General features: G+C 51.4%; 2 protein-coding genes and 1 gene segment (V, D, J or C); all 3 read right to left on the bottom strand.

Annotated features, from left to right (window-relative positions):
• Positions 1–15014, bottom strand: part of LOC100152327 (immunoglobulin lambda-like polypeptide 5) — a 199812-nt gene that overhangs the window by 152668 nt on the left and 32130 nt on the right.
• Positions 1038–1569, bottom strand: LOC102167466 (immunoglobulin lambda variable 8-61-like). The segment is given in 2 exon segments: positions 1038–1387; positions 1485–1569. Coding segments are annotated over 2 exon segments (363 nt in total).
• Positions 4775–5345, bottom strand: LOC136449365 (V-set pre-B cell surrogate light chain 2). The gene is made up of 2 exons (NM_001431436.1): positions 5300–5345; positions 4775–5178 (listed from the first exon to the last, which is right to left on the bottom strand). Exons 1-2 carry the CDS (start codon positions 5343–5345, stop codon positions 4775–4777), a joined length of 450 nt encoding a protein of 149 aa, NP_001418365.1.

Below are 15014 nucleotides of genomic sequence, written 5' to 3'. Positions count from 1 at the left end.
TATCGAATATCTAAATACAGATATGCAATTACACACATGTGAGTGTAATCCCACCCTATCTGTGCAAATACTGCTTTTCCCTCACATTTTGAATGACCTCACCATGATAGATTTCTTGTATCGTTTTCTACAGAGAGGAAAGGAAACAACCCCAAATTTCATACTTCTGCTTCTCCTCACAGTCCTAGCCTGTGCTGGAGGCCTCAGGGAACAGCCACCAGGTGACACAGCCCCAGCCCTGCCCTCGGGTCGTGGCCCCAGGTGAGTCTGCACATGGTGCTACCAGGGTTCCCAGAGCCAATTCTAAATAGTAACATATCTCTAGTAGCTCAGGTATGTCTCTAGAGAGCAGAGGTTCTAATCTTGATTCCTCCCAAGTTCTAATCATAGTAGGAAATCGAGCCTGAGGAACCCCCGTGTCTTTAGATGTTGAATTTGTTCCTGAGGATTCTGAAGTTCTGAGTTCCCGTGGGAGTGATTGTGTCCTGAATGTTAATGTGCTTGGGCTGAACTTCACAGGGCAATTCTCAGGGTGATATCATAGCAATAGGGGTGGAGGTTACACCTCTGGAACTTGGGTGTTCTTACATTGTTGGGGGGCATTTGTTGACCTGAGATTCACACACGCCAAACCACGGTTCTGACCCAGTAGCTTGAGAAATTGTGTTTCCAGCAAGCTCCCGCTAGTGCTTCCGTTCCGATGCTACAAGAATATGAATGTACCTGCACCGTCCAATGAATGGTGAGGACATATGTGTTTGTGCTGTTTGAATAGGAAGAGTCTTGCTGGTAGTGGAGGGGTCTCTGAGGCTCAGTGTTGGTTGATGAAATTGGGAGCTGTGCCCCCTCCGCAGCATGACAGGCAGAGAGGGGTCCCCTTGGAGAGGTGGCCACACCCCCGAGGGGACTGGAGGAGGCCCTTGGCCATGAACCCCTGGACAGGAGATGGGGCCGGAGCCTCCCTTGCCCTGGTGGTGCTGAGCGTCCCCACCCTCCCTCTGCCTCTCCTGCCTCTAAGGTCTGAGCCCTCTGAGCACATGAGGAGGTTTGGGTCCCACTTCCCCATGGGTTTACATCACTGTGGCATTAGCACTACTTTTATACAGAGCACAGAAATAGTCGGCCTCGTCCTCAGCCTGGGCCCCCGTGATGGTGAGGGCGGCTTTGTTCCCAGAGATGGCTCCAGAGAAGCGACTGGGGACCCCAGTCGGGCGGTTGTTTGTGCTGTAGATCAGCTGTCGGGGAGGCTGGCCTGGTGTCTGCTGGAACCAGCTGGGGTAGTTACTAGTAGTGACTGACCCAGAGCTAAAGGCACAGGTGAGTGTGACGGTCCCTCCAGGAGACACTGACATCGCCGGCTCCTGGATCACAGTCTGAGAATCCACCCCTAAAATGACAGGAGAGAGACAGGGATTGCCATGGTGTCAAGGTCCTGAGAGCAGCCGGCAGGTGCCCCTCAAGGATGCAGAGCCCCGGCCCCTGACCTGAGCCGACAGCGAGGAGCCCGATCAGAAGCACCGTCCAGGCCATGGTGGGGACACTCCTGGGACGCGGCCTCCTCAGCCTCCTGGGCTGGATGGTGGGGCCCTCGGGCCTTTTGATGCCTCCCAGAGCCATGAGTGGGGGCAGGGCCTTCATGCAAATCAGCTTCCTGCCAGTCCCTTCCCAGTGTCACCTGATGTCCCCTGGGGGATGTCTTGAAGGGGGCAGATGCAGGGATGTCCCACAGACCAAGGACAGCACAGGGATGAGACACTGAGGATAGGGGGTGACATCCTTCTCCCAACGTGCTGCACTCCCTCCTGTGACCTCAGTCCTCAGTCCCTTCCCTGGAGCCTGAGGGCAGAAGGAGCAGCCAGGCTTTCCCTTCCTCCTGACCCTGGAAGGGAGCTCATGCCACCCTCCCCCATCCCTGGGCTGTTTCCGGCTTCCTCAGTGAAGGGCCTGCTGGGCTTCTCAGTGGGAGCTCAGCCTCCCTCCCCCTCAGCACTGGGTCCCCTGGGACATCCCCAAACCCCGTCTTGGCAAAGGGGACAGGGGGTTCCCTGATTCAGTGCTGGCCACTGTCACAGAAGGTGGGGGAAGTGGGGCTGGGGGGCTAGCAAGTCAAGTGCATGGCAGGTCTGGATGACAGCCTCCTCTGTCTAAGAAGCATTTCTTATGGAGGAACAAGAATTTTTGTATAGTTTCATTTTCTTGAATGACAAACTGAATTTACAATCTATACATATTACCCTATATATTAAGTATTTTTAAGGAAAAACCTACACATTACAATGGCCGAGCCGTGAACATGCGATCCTTGCCCCTGGAAGGAGGGTTCGACGGTGTTAGAAAGGAAGGACAGTGCTGATACCCCCAGACCCACACCCTGTCACCTCCCCACAGGACACCCGGGTGTTCAGTGAGTGAGGAGGTGAAGGAGGAATCTAGGTCTTGCGGGGGAGCTCAGAGCCTGCTTGTGAGGCCCAAGGGTTGGTGTGGAGACAGACAGTCCCTCCCCAGGGTCCCTCATCCTCTGTCCAGGTAGCCTGCAGGTCACCATCCTCAAGGACATTCACCTCTGCTGTGTGATTGTCCCCCTGACGTTGCCTGAAGAGCAGGGCTGGGCAGTGACTGGGTGACAGCGGAGGAGGATGTCAGAGGCACGTGTGTTCCTCAGAGCTGAGGGCTTGTGGGGCTCCTGGGGGCCCAGGGGCAGGACAGTCACACTTGAGTGAGGACACAGCTGCTCACTAAGCCGGGAGCCAGTGGAGTGTGTCCTCAGACTGCCTGGCCCAGGACCCTGAGCTCTCAAGACAGTCCCCCAGAGCCTCCTGCTGGGCTCAGACCCACCTCACAGCCCCAGCCTCCTGGAAGGGCTTTGTGGCATTGCCAGTGGATCTTTCTGATGTCACCTCCCAGGGCAGTAGAATGAGGCCCCTCAGGGCAGTGTGGGCTGAAACATTCCTTTCCCAGGTCCCTCATGACCTCTACCAGCTAAACGGAAAGCTGGGTACCTGATAGTTCAGGATTCCCTGATGTGTGAATTGGTTTCTGCTTTGCTCCTGGGATCAATACAGGAATGTAACCACCTTGAGCCACGTTTAAAGCTGGAAGGTATCCAGAGTCCCCAGTGCTGTCCCAGCAAGTACTGCTTCTCCCTGCAGAAGCTTCCAGGATGTTTTGTGTGGTTGCCCTGTTTTGTGTTGTGTTTATTACTCAATCAGTTTTATTAACGTTTATAGTTATGCAATGATTACCACAACCAAATTTTATAGCATTTCATCCCAAACCCTCAGTGCATCCCCCCACCCCCCAGTGGTTGCCATCTTTTAAAGGCCTCCTGTTAGGTTCATCACGTCTTCACTCTACCTGTCTTCACTGTTTATTTATTTAGGTCTTTTTAGGGCCCCACCCGTGGCATACGAAAGTTCCCAGGCCAGGGGTCGAATCAGAGTTGCAGCTGCTGGCCTACACCACAGCCACAGCAATGCCAGATCCGAGCCACGTCTGCGACCTACACCAAGCCCACGGCAATGCCGGATCCTTAACCCACTGAGCGAGGCTGGAGGTTGATCCTGCATCCTCATGGTTACTCGTCAGAGTCATTTCTGCTGAGCCAATGGGAACTCCACATCTTCACTCTTATGTCTGAGTTTGCCTTGAGAATATGACGCTGTCACGAGAAAACCTGTCCATTCCTTCATGGCTTCAGGGGTTAGCATTCACTCTTTTATGCGGATTCTTTCCTTTGGGCTCTGACTTGGGCTAGTTTTGCAATTTTTTCAATACAGAGATTGACACCGAAAGAATATCACACTAAATGGACCCTTCATATTGTTAAAGGTTCTTTCTCCATTTCTGGCCTAAGAAACACCCACTTCCTCTCTCTCCATCCGCACTGGCATCATGCAAGTTCATTTCTGAAGAATTCCATGAAGTTTGTGGGGTTTGGATTTAAAAGGTGGAGTTCAAAGTACCTCACAGTCTATGGAACATCACCCCAAACAAAGGACTAGAGAGGGAAACGTGGGAAAGGCCATGGGGTAAACATGGAGAAAGTGCGTGCATGGCGGGGCCTCCATGAGCCTTGGACATGAGGCCGTTAATGACTCAGCTGGACAGGAGGAGCTGCTCAGAGTTGAAGCTGAAGAGAAAGGGAGACACCCAGCATCCTGGAGGTGTCAGGGTCCAGGGCGGGAGCACGAAGCCTGGACCAAGAGAGGGACATACAGGGGGTGGCAGAGGCCCCCGGGTCTCCCAGGGCACAGAGGCTGGACCTCGGCTTCCTTGTCATCATAGCCAGGACCCGCGCGGGCTGGTTTGTACCTGGGCACAGAGGGATTCTGTCTGCCGTGGGAGACCAGTCAGGAGCGGAGACGTGTTCATGGACCCCATAAAGGTGGCCCAGGAGGAGAGCATGTGACACTGTTTGGAACCAACAGCCCGAGTGCCAGCAGACGCCAAAGCTGAGCTGGCGATGGTCACAGGCAGGGATACTTTTATAAATTTTTAAATTTATTTTTATTATTATCTGTTTTATTTTTTTGTATGTTTTATTCATACTTTTATCTCTTAATATATTTATACTATATATCACAGACATGGGTATATTTCATAATAGATTTACATTTATAACCTATTTATTTTTTTATATGATCTTTTATTTTTTATTTGGTTAATTTTTGTTTATATTTATCTGAGCCTTCTGAAAAATTTGATGCCTTTTACTAGGCAGACTCATTCTGACGTGTAGGTAATTGAAGTCAAATTAATACACATGTGAATCATTTTAAATCATTAAAGTTTCAATACTAAGACTCTGACAGGCTGAGATTCTTCTCTCATGTCCCCATCTGCCTGTGTCACAGTGAGAAGCACTGCTTTGCCAGTTGAGACAGTCACAGTCAGCTTTGTCCTCGGGCTGCAGCCCAGAGATGAGCAGAAGCCCCGCATGGGCCGAGGCATCTTTGTCCCCAGAGAAGCAGCTGGGGACCCCCGAGCCCTGGTCCTTACTAGAGGCAAAGTGGAACCTCAGGAGGTACCAGGGAGGGCGCCCAGGCTTCCGCTGGTACCAGGATATGTGGTAGCTGCCAACACTGGAGCCACTGCTCAGGGTGCAGGGGAGCCTGGCTGATGGTCCAGGAGAGGCAGAGAGGGAGGGCGGCTGCGTCAGCACAGCCTGGGAGAGGGACCCTGCAGACACAGACACAAGGGGGACACGGGGCAGGAGCTGCAGCAAAGATGCCAAGACTCTGAGCCCCAAGGGCTGACGCAGGCTGGGCACTGACCCCTGGGCCCCCAGGCCTGTCCCTACCTGTGCAGTGACAGAGGCGCACGATCAGCAGAGGAGTCCGGGCCATAGTGCTCCCAGCCCCTGGTGCCCACATAGGGGCTGGGCTGCCCAGGCCTCCTTTGCTTGCCCAGCCTCTGCCAGGGGAGGGGCTTCCCATGCCAGTGGGGGTCCAGCCAGGGACCTCCCCGGGCTCCCTGGTCCCTGGTGCTGGGGCTCAGCTCCCAGCCCAGACCTGAGGTCTTGAGGGAGGCCTCGCTTTTGGGAGCCCCTGGGAGGAAGCACCTGCTGACAGCAGGCAGGTCTCTGCTCAGGGAACTCTGGCAGCCAGAGAGGACCTGCTCCTGAATGCCCACCAGGGAGCACAGGCCCCACCCTCAGGCTCAGTTCTTGGGGGCAAGGGTCCTCCCTGGGGAGCCCTGCAGAGGCCCAGGAGGCAGTTCCACAGCGCCCCCTAGGGGAACCTGTGAGAAAAGAAAAATAAATCTTATAGATAACCTCTAGAAAAAAGAGAGATAAAATGCATAATTTTCTAGGTAGATATAACATTGAATCTGTTGTAAACAGTGAACAGTCAGATTTCTTATGAAAAATAGAAAAATGTTTATTGTATTATTCCACAGAAACTTGTATTGTGTATGTTTTCACTGAAATATCTAATAATGCTTCAGTGATCACATGGTCTCGTATTCTTGCTTGTGTTTTTTTTGGTTTGCTTTTCTACAAAACATTGAAAGAAATTTAAAATATCCTAGTTCAGGAGGTCCCATCGTGCCTCAGCAGTAGTGAACCTGACTAGTATCCATGAGGGCATGGATTCAATTTGGCCTCACTCGGTGTGTTAAAAATCTGGCAATGCTGGCCCTAGGAAAAAAAGACAAAAAGCCAAAAAGCCAAAAAAAAAAAAAAAAACTTTCAATGCCATGACCTGTGGTTCAAGTCACAGACGTGGCTCGGATACTGTATTGCTTTGGCTGTGGCTGTGGTCGGCAGCTACAGCTCCAATTCGAACCCTAGCCTGGGAACTTCAATGGGTCATAGATGCAGCTTTCAAAAACCAAAAAATATAACAATAAAATAAAATAAGATATCCTAGTTCCTTGAAAGTCTTGTAATACACCTGGTAAATAAAATTCATACATGGAATATTACAAGCCACTATCATTGAATATTTTTCCAAAGAGTCTACATAAATTTTAACAAATTCAAATACTAGATGAATTACTGGCACTGGTACCAAAAGTCATTTATTCTAATATACAGGTTTTAGTTGATATTAAGTAAATGAAAATTATAAATATAACACCACAAATAACAAAGCCTCCTAAGAACAGACACAGCCGGTCGCGTGGGTAATGGGCTAATGCTCACATTCCCACCCCTAACTGCACAGGTTACACTGGGGCCCCTGCCCACAGGCTGGGCTCGTCCTCTGGGCAGACTCTCCCAGGAGCCCTGCTCCTCCTTGGGGCTCATTCTGATTCCCCGCCTTCTACCAGCCCCTCCCTGACCCAGGCTAGGCCAAGAGTCCACAGGGGACAGGGCGGGGGGAACCCAGATCTGAGCCACGGGGGTGAGGGAGCCTGGCCAGGAGCTCCCGGGTGGTGACCAGGCCTCAGGGAGGAGGGTCCACCTCAGTGAGGACAGTGTGCCCAGCCCCCTGCACCCTGGGGGCTCCCAGCTGTCTGGCCCAGCACCCACTCTCAGGACTCTGTGGGCACCCCCTGCTGCCCACGGGCCCCCTCCTCCAGCCCCTGGCATGTCCCCAGCCCCCATGCAGAGGGGTCCCTTGGACAGCAGTCCTGGCTCATGCTCCTCCCAGGAAAGCGGGGTCACAGGGCCTTTCTCGGTGCACCCTGGGGACTGGGCTGCTGTCGCACTGGGACTCTCGTCTCTGTGGAAACCAACCTTATTTCCAAAATGCCCATCTCCGTTCACCCTAGCCACAGCCATGGCAACACCAAATTGGAGCTGACTGTGCAACCTACACTGCAGCTTCTGGCAACACCAGACCCTTAACCCACGGAACATGGCCAGGAATCGAACCTGCATCCTCATGGACACTATGTCGGGATGTTTACATGATGAGTCACATGACGAACTCCTAAAATTAGGATTTTGTGTTCATATTAGATTTGCTGGTCAATTAACTGTTTACTAAATTCACGAGACTCTTTTCTTTTGTTTGCGAGCCTCCACTCATGCGAAAGAAAATATTCCCACTAAATCTTATTCTAATTATACCAATATATTGCTGATAGTGTAGGGAAAAGCAGAAATCAGAAAAGGTTTAAGGGAGTTCCCATCGTGGCTCAGTGGTTAACGAATCTGACTAGGAATCATGAGGTTGAGGGTTCGATCCCTGGCCTTGCTCATTGGGTTAAGGATCCGGCGTTGCCTTGAGCTGTGGTGTAGGTTGCAGATGCGGCTCGGATCCTGTGTTGCTGTGGCTCTGGCGTAGGCCGGTGGCTACAGCTCCGATTAGACCCCTAGCCTGGGAACCACCACATGCCCTGGGAGCGGCCCTAGAAAAGGCACAAAGAGAAAAAAAGAAAAAAAGAAGAAAAAGAAAAAGTTTAGGCTACATATATACCCTCTGTGTTGTGTGTGTGTGTATATATATATATATATATATAGTTTCCTTATTGTTTTTTTATTTGTTTACTATTTTTATTGAATTGTAGTTGATTTACAATATTGTGCCTATTCGTGCCATTCAGCTAAGTGATAGTTATACATATATATATACATTCTTTTTTATGTTCGTTTCCATTATACTTTTGATGCTGGAATCCGGGTTCCCGTTCACGGCAGTCGAAGAATGACCTCTGAGAATACACAGGCAGCTAGCAAGCAAAGTCCTTCTTAAAGGAAAGCAAATGGCTCCCAGGGCTGCAAGGAGCAGGGAGAAGAGCCCCCGCTCCCTATTGTCCTGTAGGGCTTTTTATCTTTTAAAGGTGGGGAGGGTACCAACGTGGGGTCCAGAAAGATGTGGTTTTCTCCCACTGGCCTTGCTCAATTACCTGTATCAGTCCTTGTGCAATAGGGCTTTTAGGGTTGGAAATTTCCTGGAAGTTTTATGGGTTTTGTGCCCTTTTCTTTCCTTAGATTGAGTCACCATTCCTCTCGTTCCTTTTCTATCAGTTGAGGAGTGGGCTAGAGATTCGCATTTCCTACAGTAAACAAGGCCTGTGGGGATGTTACTTCCCGGAGCCTTTAAGCCACAAGTGTTAGTCAATAGCCCTATGAAAGAATGTATCGGAGCCCCTGTTCCTACACTGACTACGTAATATTCTGCCTCAGTTTGTCCCAAGATAATTGAATCTAGCTCCCCATGCTAAGCAGTAGGACCCGTTGCTTATCTGTTCTAAGTACAGCAGTTTGCATCAGCTCCCCCCAGACCATCCCTCCCCTACCCCTCTACCCCCTTGGCAACCACACGTCTCTTCTTTCTGTCTGGGGGTCTGATTGTGTTTCGCAGTTCGGTTCCCGTGTGCCTTATGTTCTATTCCACATATAAATGATATCATATGGGATTTGTCCGTGTCTTGTTGACTTACTTCACTTAATAAGATCATCTCTAGTTCCGTCCCGTCCACATCCACGTTGGGGCAAATGGCATTAATCACGGGCCTTGGGCTGAGCCTCAGAGGGTGGACCCTTGCACGTTTTGACAATTGAAGGAACTGAAATGGCCCAGCATGGCCTCTACTCCTGACTGGGGACCCTAAAAGCCTAGAACACAGGTTTTGCTTTCTTGGTTTTGTTCTTGTTTTTCGTTTTTGTTTGTTTGTTTGTTTTTCCTTTTGAGGAAACACCATGACTGTATTCAAGAACTTAAGGGGATTTGTGGAACATATGTGGTAAATGTTGTCGAAGTCCCAGAAATCACCTCAGAGGACACACGAGGAAGGTGGAGAACAGCTTTATTACGCCGGCGGCCCGTGGGGAATCACTTTCCAATCATGGACCCCAAGCGGAAAGGGGAGAGACATTTATAGTGCTTGCTTATGTAGCTAACATGCTCCGTTAGGCTTTAGTTACATGCAGGATACAGAAATATGTATAGCTGTACAGAATGTCTTATGTTGTTCCTTTAATGAATGATTCACCTCAAGTACAACCTAGCTATCCTTTTTTGAATATCTCGAGAACAATTGGGGCCCGGAGTTTCTCAAGTGCTAACGACTTTGTTTTGCTCAGAGCCCTCGTATGGGTCAGTTTAAGTTCACCAAGATGGACAGTGGCAGCAAGATGGCTTCGCTCTTGCCAAGCTCCCTATTCCCTTTTCCACACCCCTACGGTAAAGGCGCCAGCTGTTCTCTGATTCGTGCCCAGCGCTGGAAAATTAAAATGACTCTGGCTCGGATCGTCAGTGTCAGAAAGTGAGACACATGAACACGGGGAGATCGCGACTAGGCCCTTTACTTCTGCACAAGGGCGCGGGTGCTCAAAAAGAAGAAAAGAAGAAGAAAAGACCCTCCCTGTTTATCCCTAACACAGGTGGACAGGAAGGGGCAGCTGGAGGGACTTGGAGGACAGAGGGGAGGGGAGGCGCCCCACCCCAGCCAGGGCCCCAGATGACCTGGAGCCAGGAGGGCAGCAGCAGCAGCTCCTGCGGGAGCCTGAGCAGGAGGCCCTGGGCGGCTACCTCCACAGAGGAGCAGGGGTCCAGGGCTCGGTTTCCGCTCCAGGACTGAGGTTTGGGGTGAGCCTGAGAGGCTTTCATGGGCAAGGCAGGAGGAGCAGCCAGGCTCTCAGCTGCGCCCACTGATGGCCACGGAGCCCAAACCCCAGACCTTCCTGCAGGGAACCCAGCAGGGACCCCGAGGGTCCACTACTCGCATAGAGAGGAGGTGCTGTGGGCACCAGGACACGGACTGGACACTCTGATGTGTCTTGACTCAGGCACAGCTGGACTCTGTGTCCTGGGTCCTGCTCTGACCCGCCATGAGCTCTGTCTCCAGGGCAGCCTGTCCCTAGCATCCAGGGATTTGTGCTCAACTTGAGGAAATGAGACCGTGTGCTGCCACAGAGGAGAGGTTTGGGGACAGATAGTGACGAGGACATGTTCTGGCAGCTGTTGGGCTCAGGCTGCCTGTGGGCAAACAGACAAAGGCAGCAGCTGATGATGCAGAGGATGGCTCTGCCCAGGGAGCCCCCTGGCTGGGGGACAGCAGGTTTTGGTCTCACTTGCCCCCTGGCCTGGGGCACTGTGGGGCCATCGAGGCTGTCACCCCCGGCTGTGCAGTAATACTCAGCGTCATCCTCAGCCTGGAGCCCAGTGATGGTCAGGGTGCCTGAGCTGCCAGACTTGAAGCCAGAGATCTGATCCGGGGCAGCAATAGCCATGAGATTGGCATAAGTGAATACGGATCTGGGGACCTTTCCTGGGAGCGGCTGGGACCAGTTCACACTGTTACCACCCCCGATGTTGCTGCTGCTCCCAGTGCAGGAGAGGGTGACCCTCTGGCCCAGGGACCCAGACTCAGAGGGCGGCTGAGTCAGCACAGCCTGGGGCCAGGATCCTGGAAGCAGGAGAGACAGAGATGCTGATTCTGGGGTGCAGACCCAAGAGGAGGAAGCAGGGCCCAGGGCTGTTCCCAGGCCCCCTCCCCTGTCCCTGTCCCCAGTCACCCGTGCAGTGAGCCAGGAGGGTGAGGAGCAGAGGGGACCAGGCCACGATGCAGGCTGTCCTCGTGGCTGCTTGCTGTGGCCCCACAGCTGAAGCAGAGCGACCCCCAGTCTGTCCTTCCCCTCTTCTTACTCGGAGAGAGGGAGGGGCCCTGCATGCCAATGGCACCCCCAGCTCTGACCTCTCACTGGGCTCTAGATCACGTTCCTCTGCTTCAGGGTGGCCTGGAGGTGGGCAGAGGCATCGACGGGGGCGGGGGGCGGGGGATCGGTGGGGAGTCCCCAGCTCGGAGCCCTGAACAGAGGGCAGGAGGCAGTGCTAGGTGGCTGGTCCCAGCTCTCATCCCCAGAAACCCCCTCCACCCTGACGAATGCACCCAGAGCGCCCCCTGGTGTCCAGACCCAGGCACAGCATGTGACCTGGTGACCAGAGCCCCTCAGGGACAGGTCTTTCCCCCTGCTCTGAACACTGTCCCCTGCCTTAGGGACAAGGCAGTTGACGCTTTGTGTCCCCTGTCTCCTCAGAGCCTCTGTGTGCTCCCCTCACACCCCTCAGGGTGAGTCTTGAGGGTGCCCTTGGCTGCTCAGGGGTCAGGACTGAGGGGGCTTCTGGGGCACAAATTCCTCTGAGATCAAGATCAAGTCAGAGCAGTGATGGCTTCCTGGAGGCAGGTCCCCTTCTGTGCAGGGTGCCTGGTCCCTTCCTCTGTGTGGCTCCTCTCTGGAGGCCAGAGCCCTCCTTCCTGTGTGGCCCTCAGCTCTGAGGAGAAGGGGGCTCTTCTGTGTAGAGACGTGAGGCTGTGGGAGGACGGCCTCAGATGCTCCTGGAAGCTGGTGACGCGTCATTCCAATCCTGGAAGCGGGACGGCAGGGTGTCACAGAACACGCAAGACTCTTACACCTGGAAAGTGTGGGACCAGGAGGCACTCTGGTCCACAGAACAAAGGCGCCTGGGCTTTAGCCCACAGGACTCTTATTAAGGAAGGTGATGAGCTTGTTAGTAGTGGGATTAAGGAAGGTGACAAGGTTAGTGGGCAGGAACAGGCATAGGCAATAAGCAGGTTATCTTCTTAGTGATATCCAAGGGGGTATCCTTAGGACACAGTGCAGCTGTTTATGGAATGACATGGTTAATGCATAAGTCCTTTATCTTGTCTTTGGAGGACACTTGGTACTTCAGAACTCTGTGTCCATAGATATTTGCCTTCTGCAGAGTTCAGCTGTTCCGTGGTCCCCAACAGTGGTGCTGAGGGAATCCTCACTGTATTTCAATATTTCCCCTCACTTGCTCACTAGAGTCACCCAGGGAGATTTTTCCCCCTTTTTTAGCCGCACCCCAAGCATATGGAAGTTCTGGGGCCGGGGATCAAAGCTGAGCCGCATCTGTGACCTGCACCATAACTGTGGCCGTACTGGATCCTTAACCGATGGCACCACAGCGGGAACTCAGGGGTTTTTTAAGAACATGACTCCCTCCCTGGAATGTGTTCTCCAGGCACAGGGCACAGTGTGCAGGAAGCCAGGCCCAGTGACCTTCTTCATAACATTTAGCTTGAACGTCTCACTGGCTCTGAGCAGTGTCTTTTCCCAAATGAGCCCAACGTGTGGTAGCTGTTAGGATCAACCATCCCAAACAGAGCGTTTGAAAGAAATAATGTTTGTACCCAAGAATGACTGCCATTGGCACTGTTTAAAAAGAAGAAAAAGTTATGTTCTTTTAGCTAAAAATAACGTACACTCTACACCATATTTTTTTAAAAGGTAACTTTAACCACAAACAAACAAACAAACAAACAAAGACAAACCTTGCCAAAAAATTACCATAAGATCAAACCTTAAAAATCACTGGTCCTTTGAGTTCCCTCCGGGCTCAGCAGGTTAAGGATCTGGTATTTTCATTGCTGTGGTGAGAATTTGATCCTTAGCCCACCCAGTCATACACCAAAAAAAAAAAAAAAGAAGAAAGAAAATGATCATTGGTTTCACTTACAAAGGAAAAAAAAAAAAGAGAGAGAGACTTTTTATATGACTACAAAAATTATATGCAGCCGGCACTAGGGGAATTTATTTGAGGAGCTGTTTAGATAGAAAGGAACACTCTGACTGCCATTTGTCCTTCTCTGAGGTTCCATGTGTTAGAACGTCAGTGAATTCTGAGAAAAGCAATTTTAAGAAACCTGTCCTTTCCTAGAGAAATCCAGTTTTCCAAAACTGATCCTGTGAAAGATAAAAAGATAGGAGTTCCTGCTATGGCTCAGCAGTAAGGATCCCAACTACTATCCCTGAGGATGGGGGTTCGATCCCTGGCCTAGCCCATTGGGTTAAGGATCCGGAGTTGCCTTGAGCTGTGGTGTAGGTCAGAGACAGGGCTCAGATCCCCCTGTTGCTGAGGCTGTGATGTGGGCCAGCAGCTGCAGCTCCTATTCGCTCCCTAGCTTAGGAACTTCATATGCCCCGGGTGCAGCCCTAGAAAAAAGACAGAAAAAAAAGATACAAAGTCAAACTGTAATCGTTACAGAAAAAGTAGATACCATAGGTATGGCACTAAAACCCCACAAAAGAAAAAGTAGAAAACTTAATCATGAAACCACTTCACAGGAAATCACAAGATGCCACTATTCTGAATGAGAATACTCCCCACCCCCTTTTTTTTTCCTTTTCTTGTCCACTCCCGGGCATGTGGACTTCCCAGGCAAGGGATCAGATCCAGGACACAGTGTCGAACTAAGCCGCAGGTGCAGCCAAGGAGGACCCATAACCCACTGTGCCTGGAGAGGAATCCAACCTGTACCAGTGCTCCCACGACCCTGCTGAATCCCATTGCCCCACAGCAGGAACACCTGAAAGAGAATGTCTACCAATTTTTATTTATTTATTTATTTATTTATTTATTTATTTATTTATTTATTTATTTATTTATTTATTTATTTGCTGTGGTCATGCAGGGCTACATCCAGGGCATATGGAAGTTCCCAAGCTAAGGGTGGAATCAGAGCTGCCCTGTCGCCGGCCGCACCACAGCCACAGCAACACAGGATCTGAGCTGCATCTGTGACCTCCAACACAGCTCACTGCAACCCCACATCCTTAACCCACTAAGCACGCCAGGAGTTGTTGGACTGCTTTCTCGTGGATACTCGTGGATAGTCAGCATCTTTATCGATGAGCCATGGGTTGGGAACTCCTCTACCAAATTTTCTAAGATCTCCTTTGTTCACTGGCCCCCCGCAGAGGAGAAGCTAGTCATGCAAATGAGTTCCCTCCTCCTAAGGGTCCATTCTTGTTCCTGGGATGGGGCCCCTGGAGAGTGATGCTCTGAGGTTGCCTCCTGCGAGGGCCCTGCATTGAAGTACCTTCGATGGGGAAATACACAAGCCTGAAAGCAGGAGTCGCTTCCAGGAGCCACAGCTTCAGGTTCTCCATCAAGTCAGTGATCTGAGGCCCAAGCCCCAGGTTTGCAGTCAGGGGAGAACTTTCCCATCCCTGAGCGCCCTCTGCTCACAGCGCCCAGAACCCTCCCCACAGCGCCCCTGCTGGTAGCAGGTCAAACTCCAGTTTCCTCTCACATCATTTTTCCTGTTCCTGCAGCCAGAGCTGGAATCCAGGTTGCATTTTTCCAAATCATGCTACTTGGACTCCTCCAATCTGTGACCACTTTCCAGCTACCTGGCTTTCCCTGTCTCTGAGGATTTTGGACAACATAGGTGCAGTGTTTTGAAGAACGTCCCCTGATTTGGGTTGCCCTGATGTTTTCTCAGGCTTGTCCTAAGGTTACAGGTTTTCAGGGAGAACAGCACAGAAGTGAAGTGGTCTGAGACAGGAAACTAGACCATCTGCTCAGGGAGGAGAAATGTGGAATGAATCTCTGCCACACTCAACTCTGCCTCTCTAACCCCAATGCTGTGTCATCTCAAAGACTCATACCGGATGCTGGGATCTACTCTGGACCAGACCAGGACCCTGATCTTGGGGCAAACCTTGTCTATAACATTTAGTGTGATTTTTCGAGATAAGCTCTTCATAGGTGCATTTGATCAGGTTGAGTAAATCCCATTGTATTGCTGGCTTACTGAGAGGTTTCCTTTTTCTTAATTTTGTAAAAACA

Source organism: Sus scrofa, chromosome 14 (assembly GCF_054392235.1).
Source record: "Sus scrofa isolate SSC_HxYL_T2T_F1_AM1 chromosome 14, Sscrofa_HxYL_maternal_Yorkshire_Landrace_v2.0, whole genome shotgun sequence".
In the NCBI taxonomy this organism is placed as follows: Eukaryota; Metazoa; Chordata; class Mammalia; order Artiodactyla; family Suidae; genus Sus; species Sus scrofa.
This window is presented reverse-complemented; position numbering and strand designations above follow the sequence as displayed.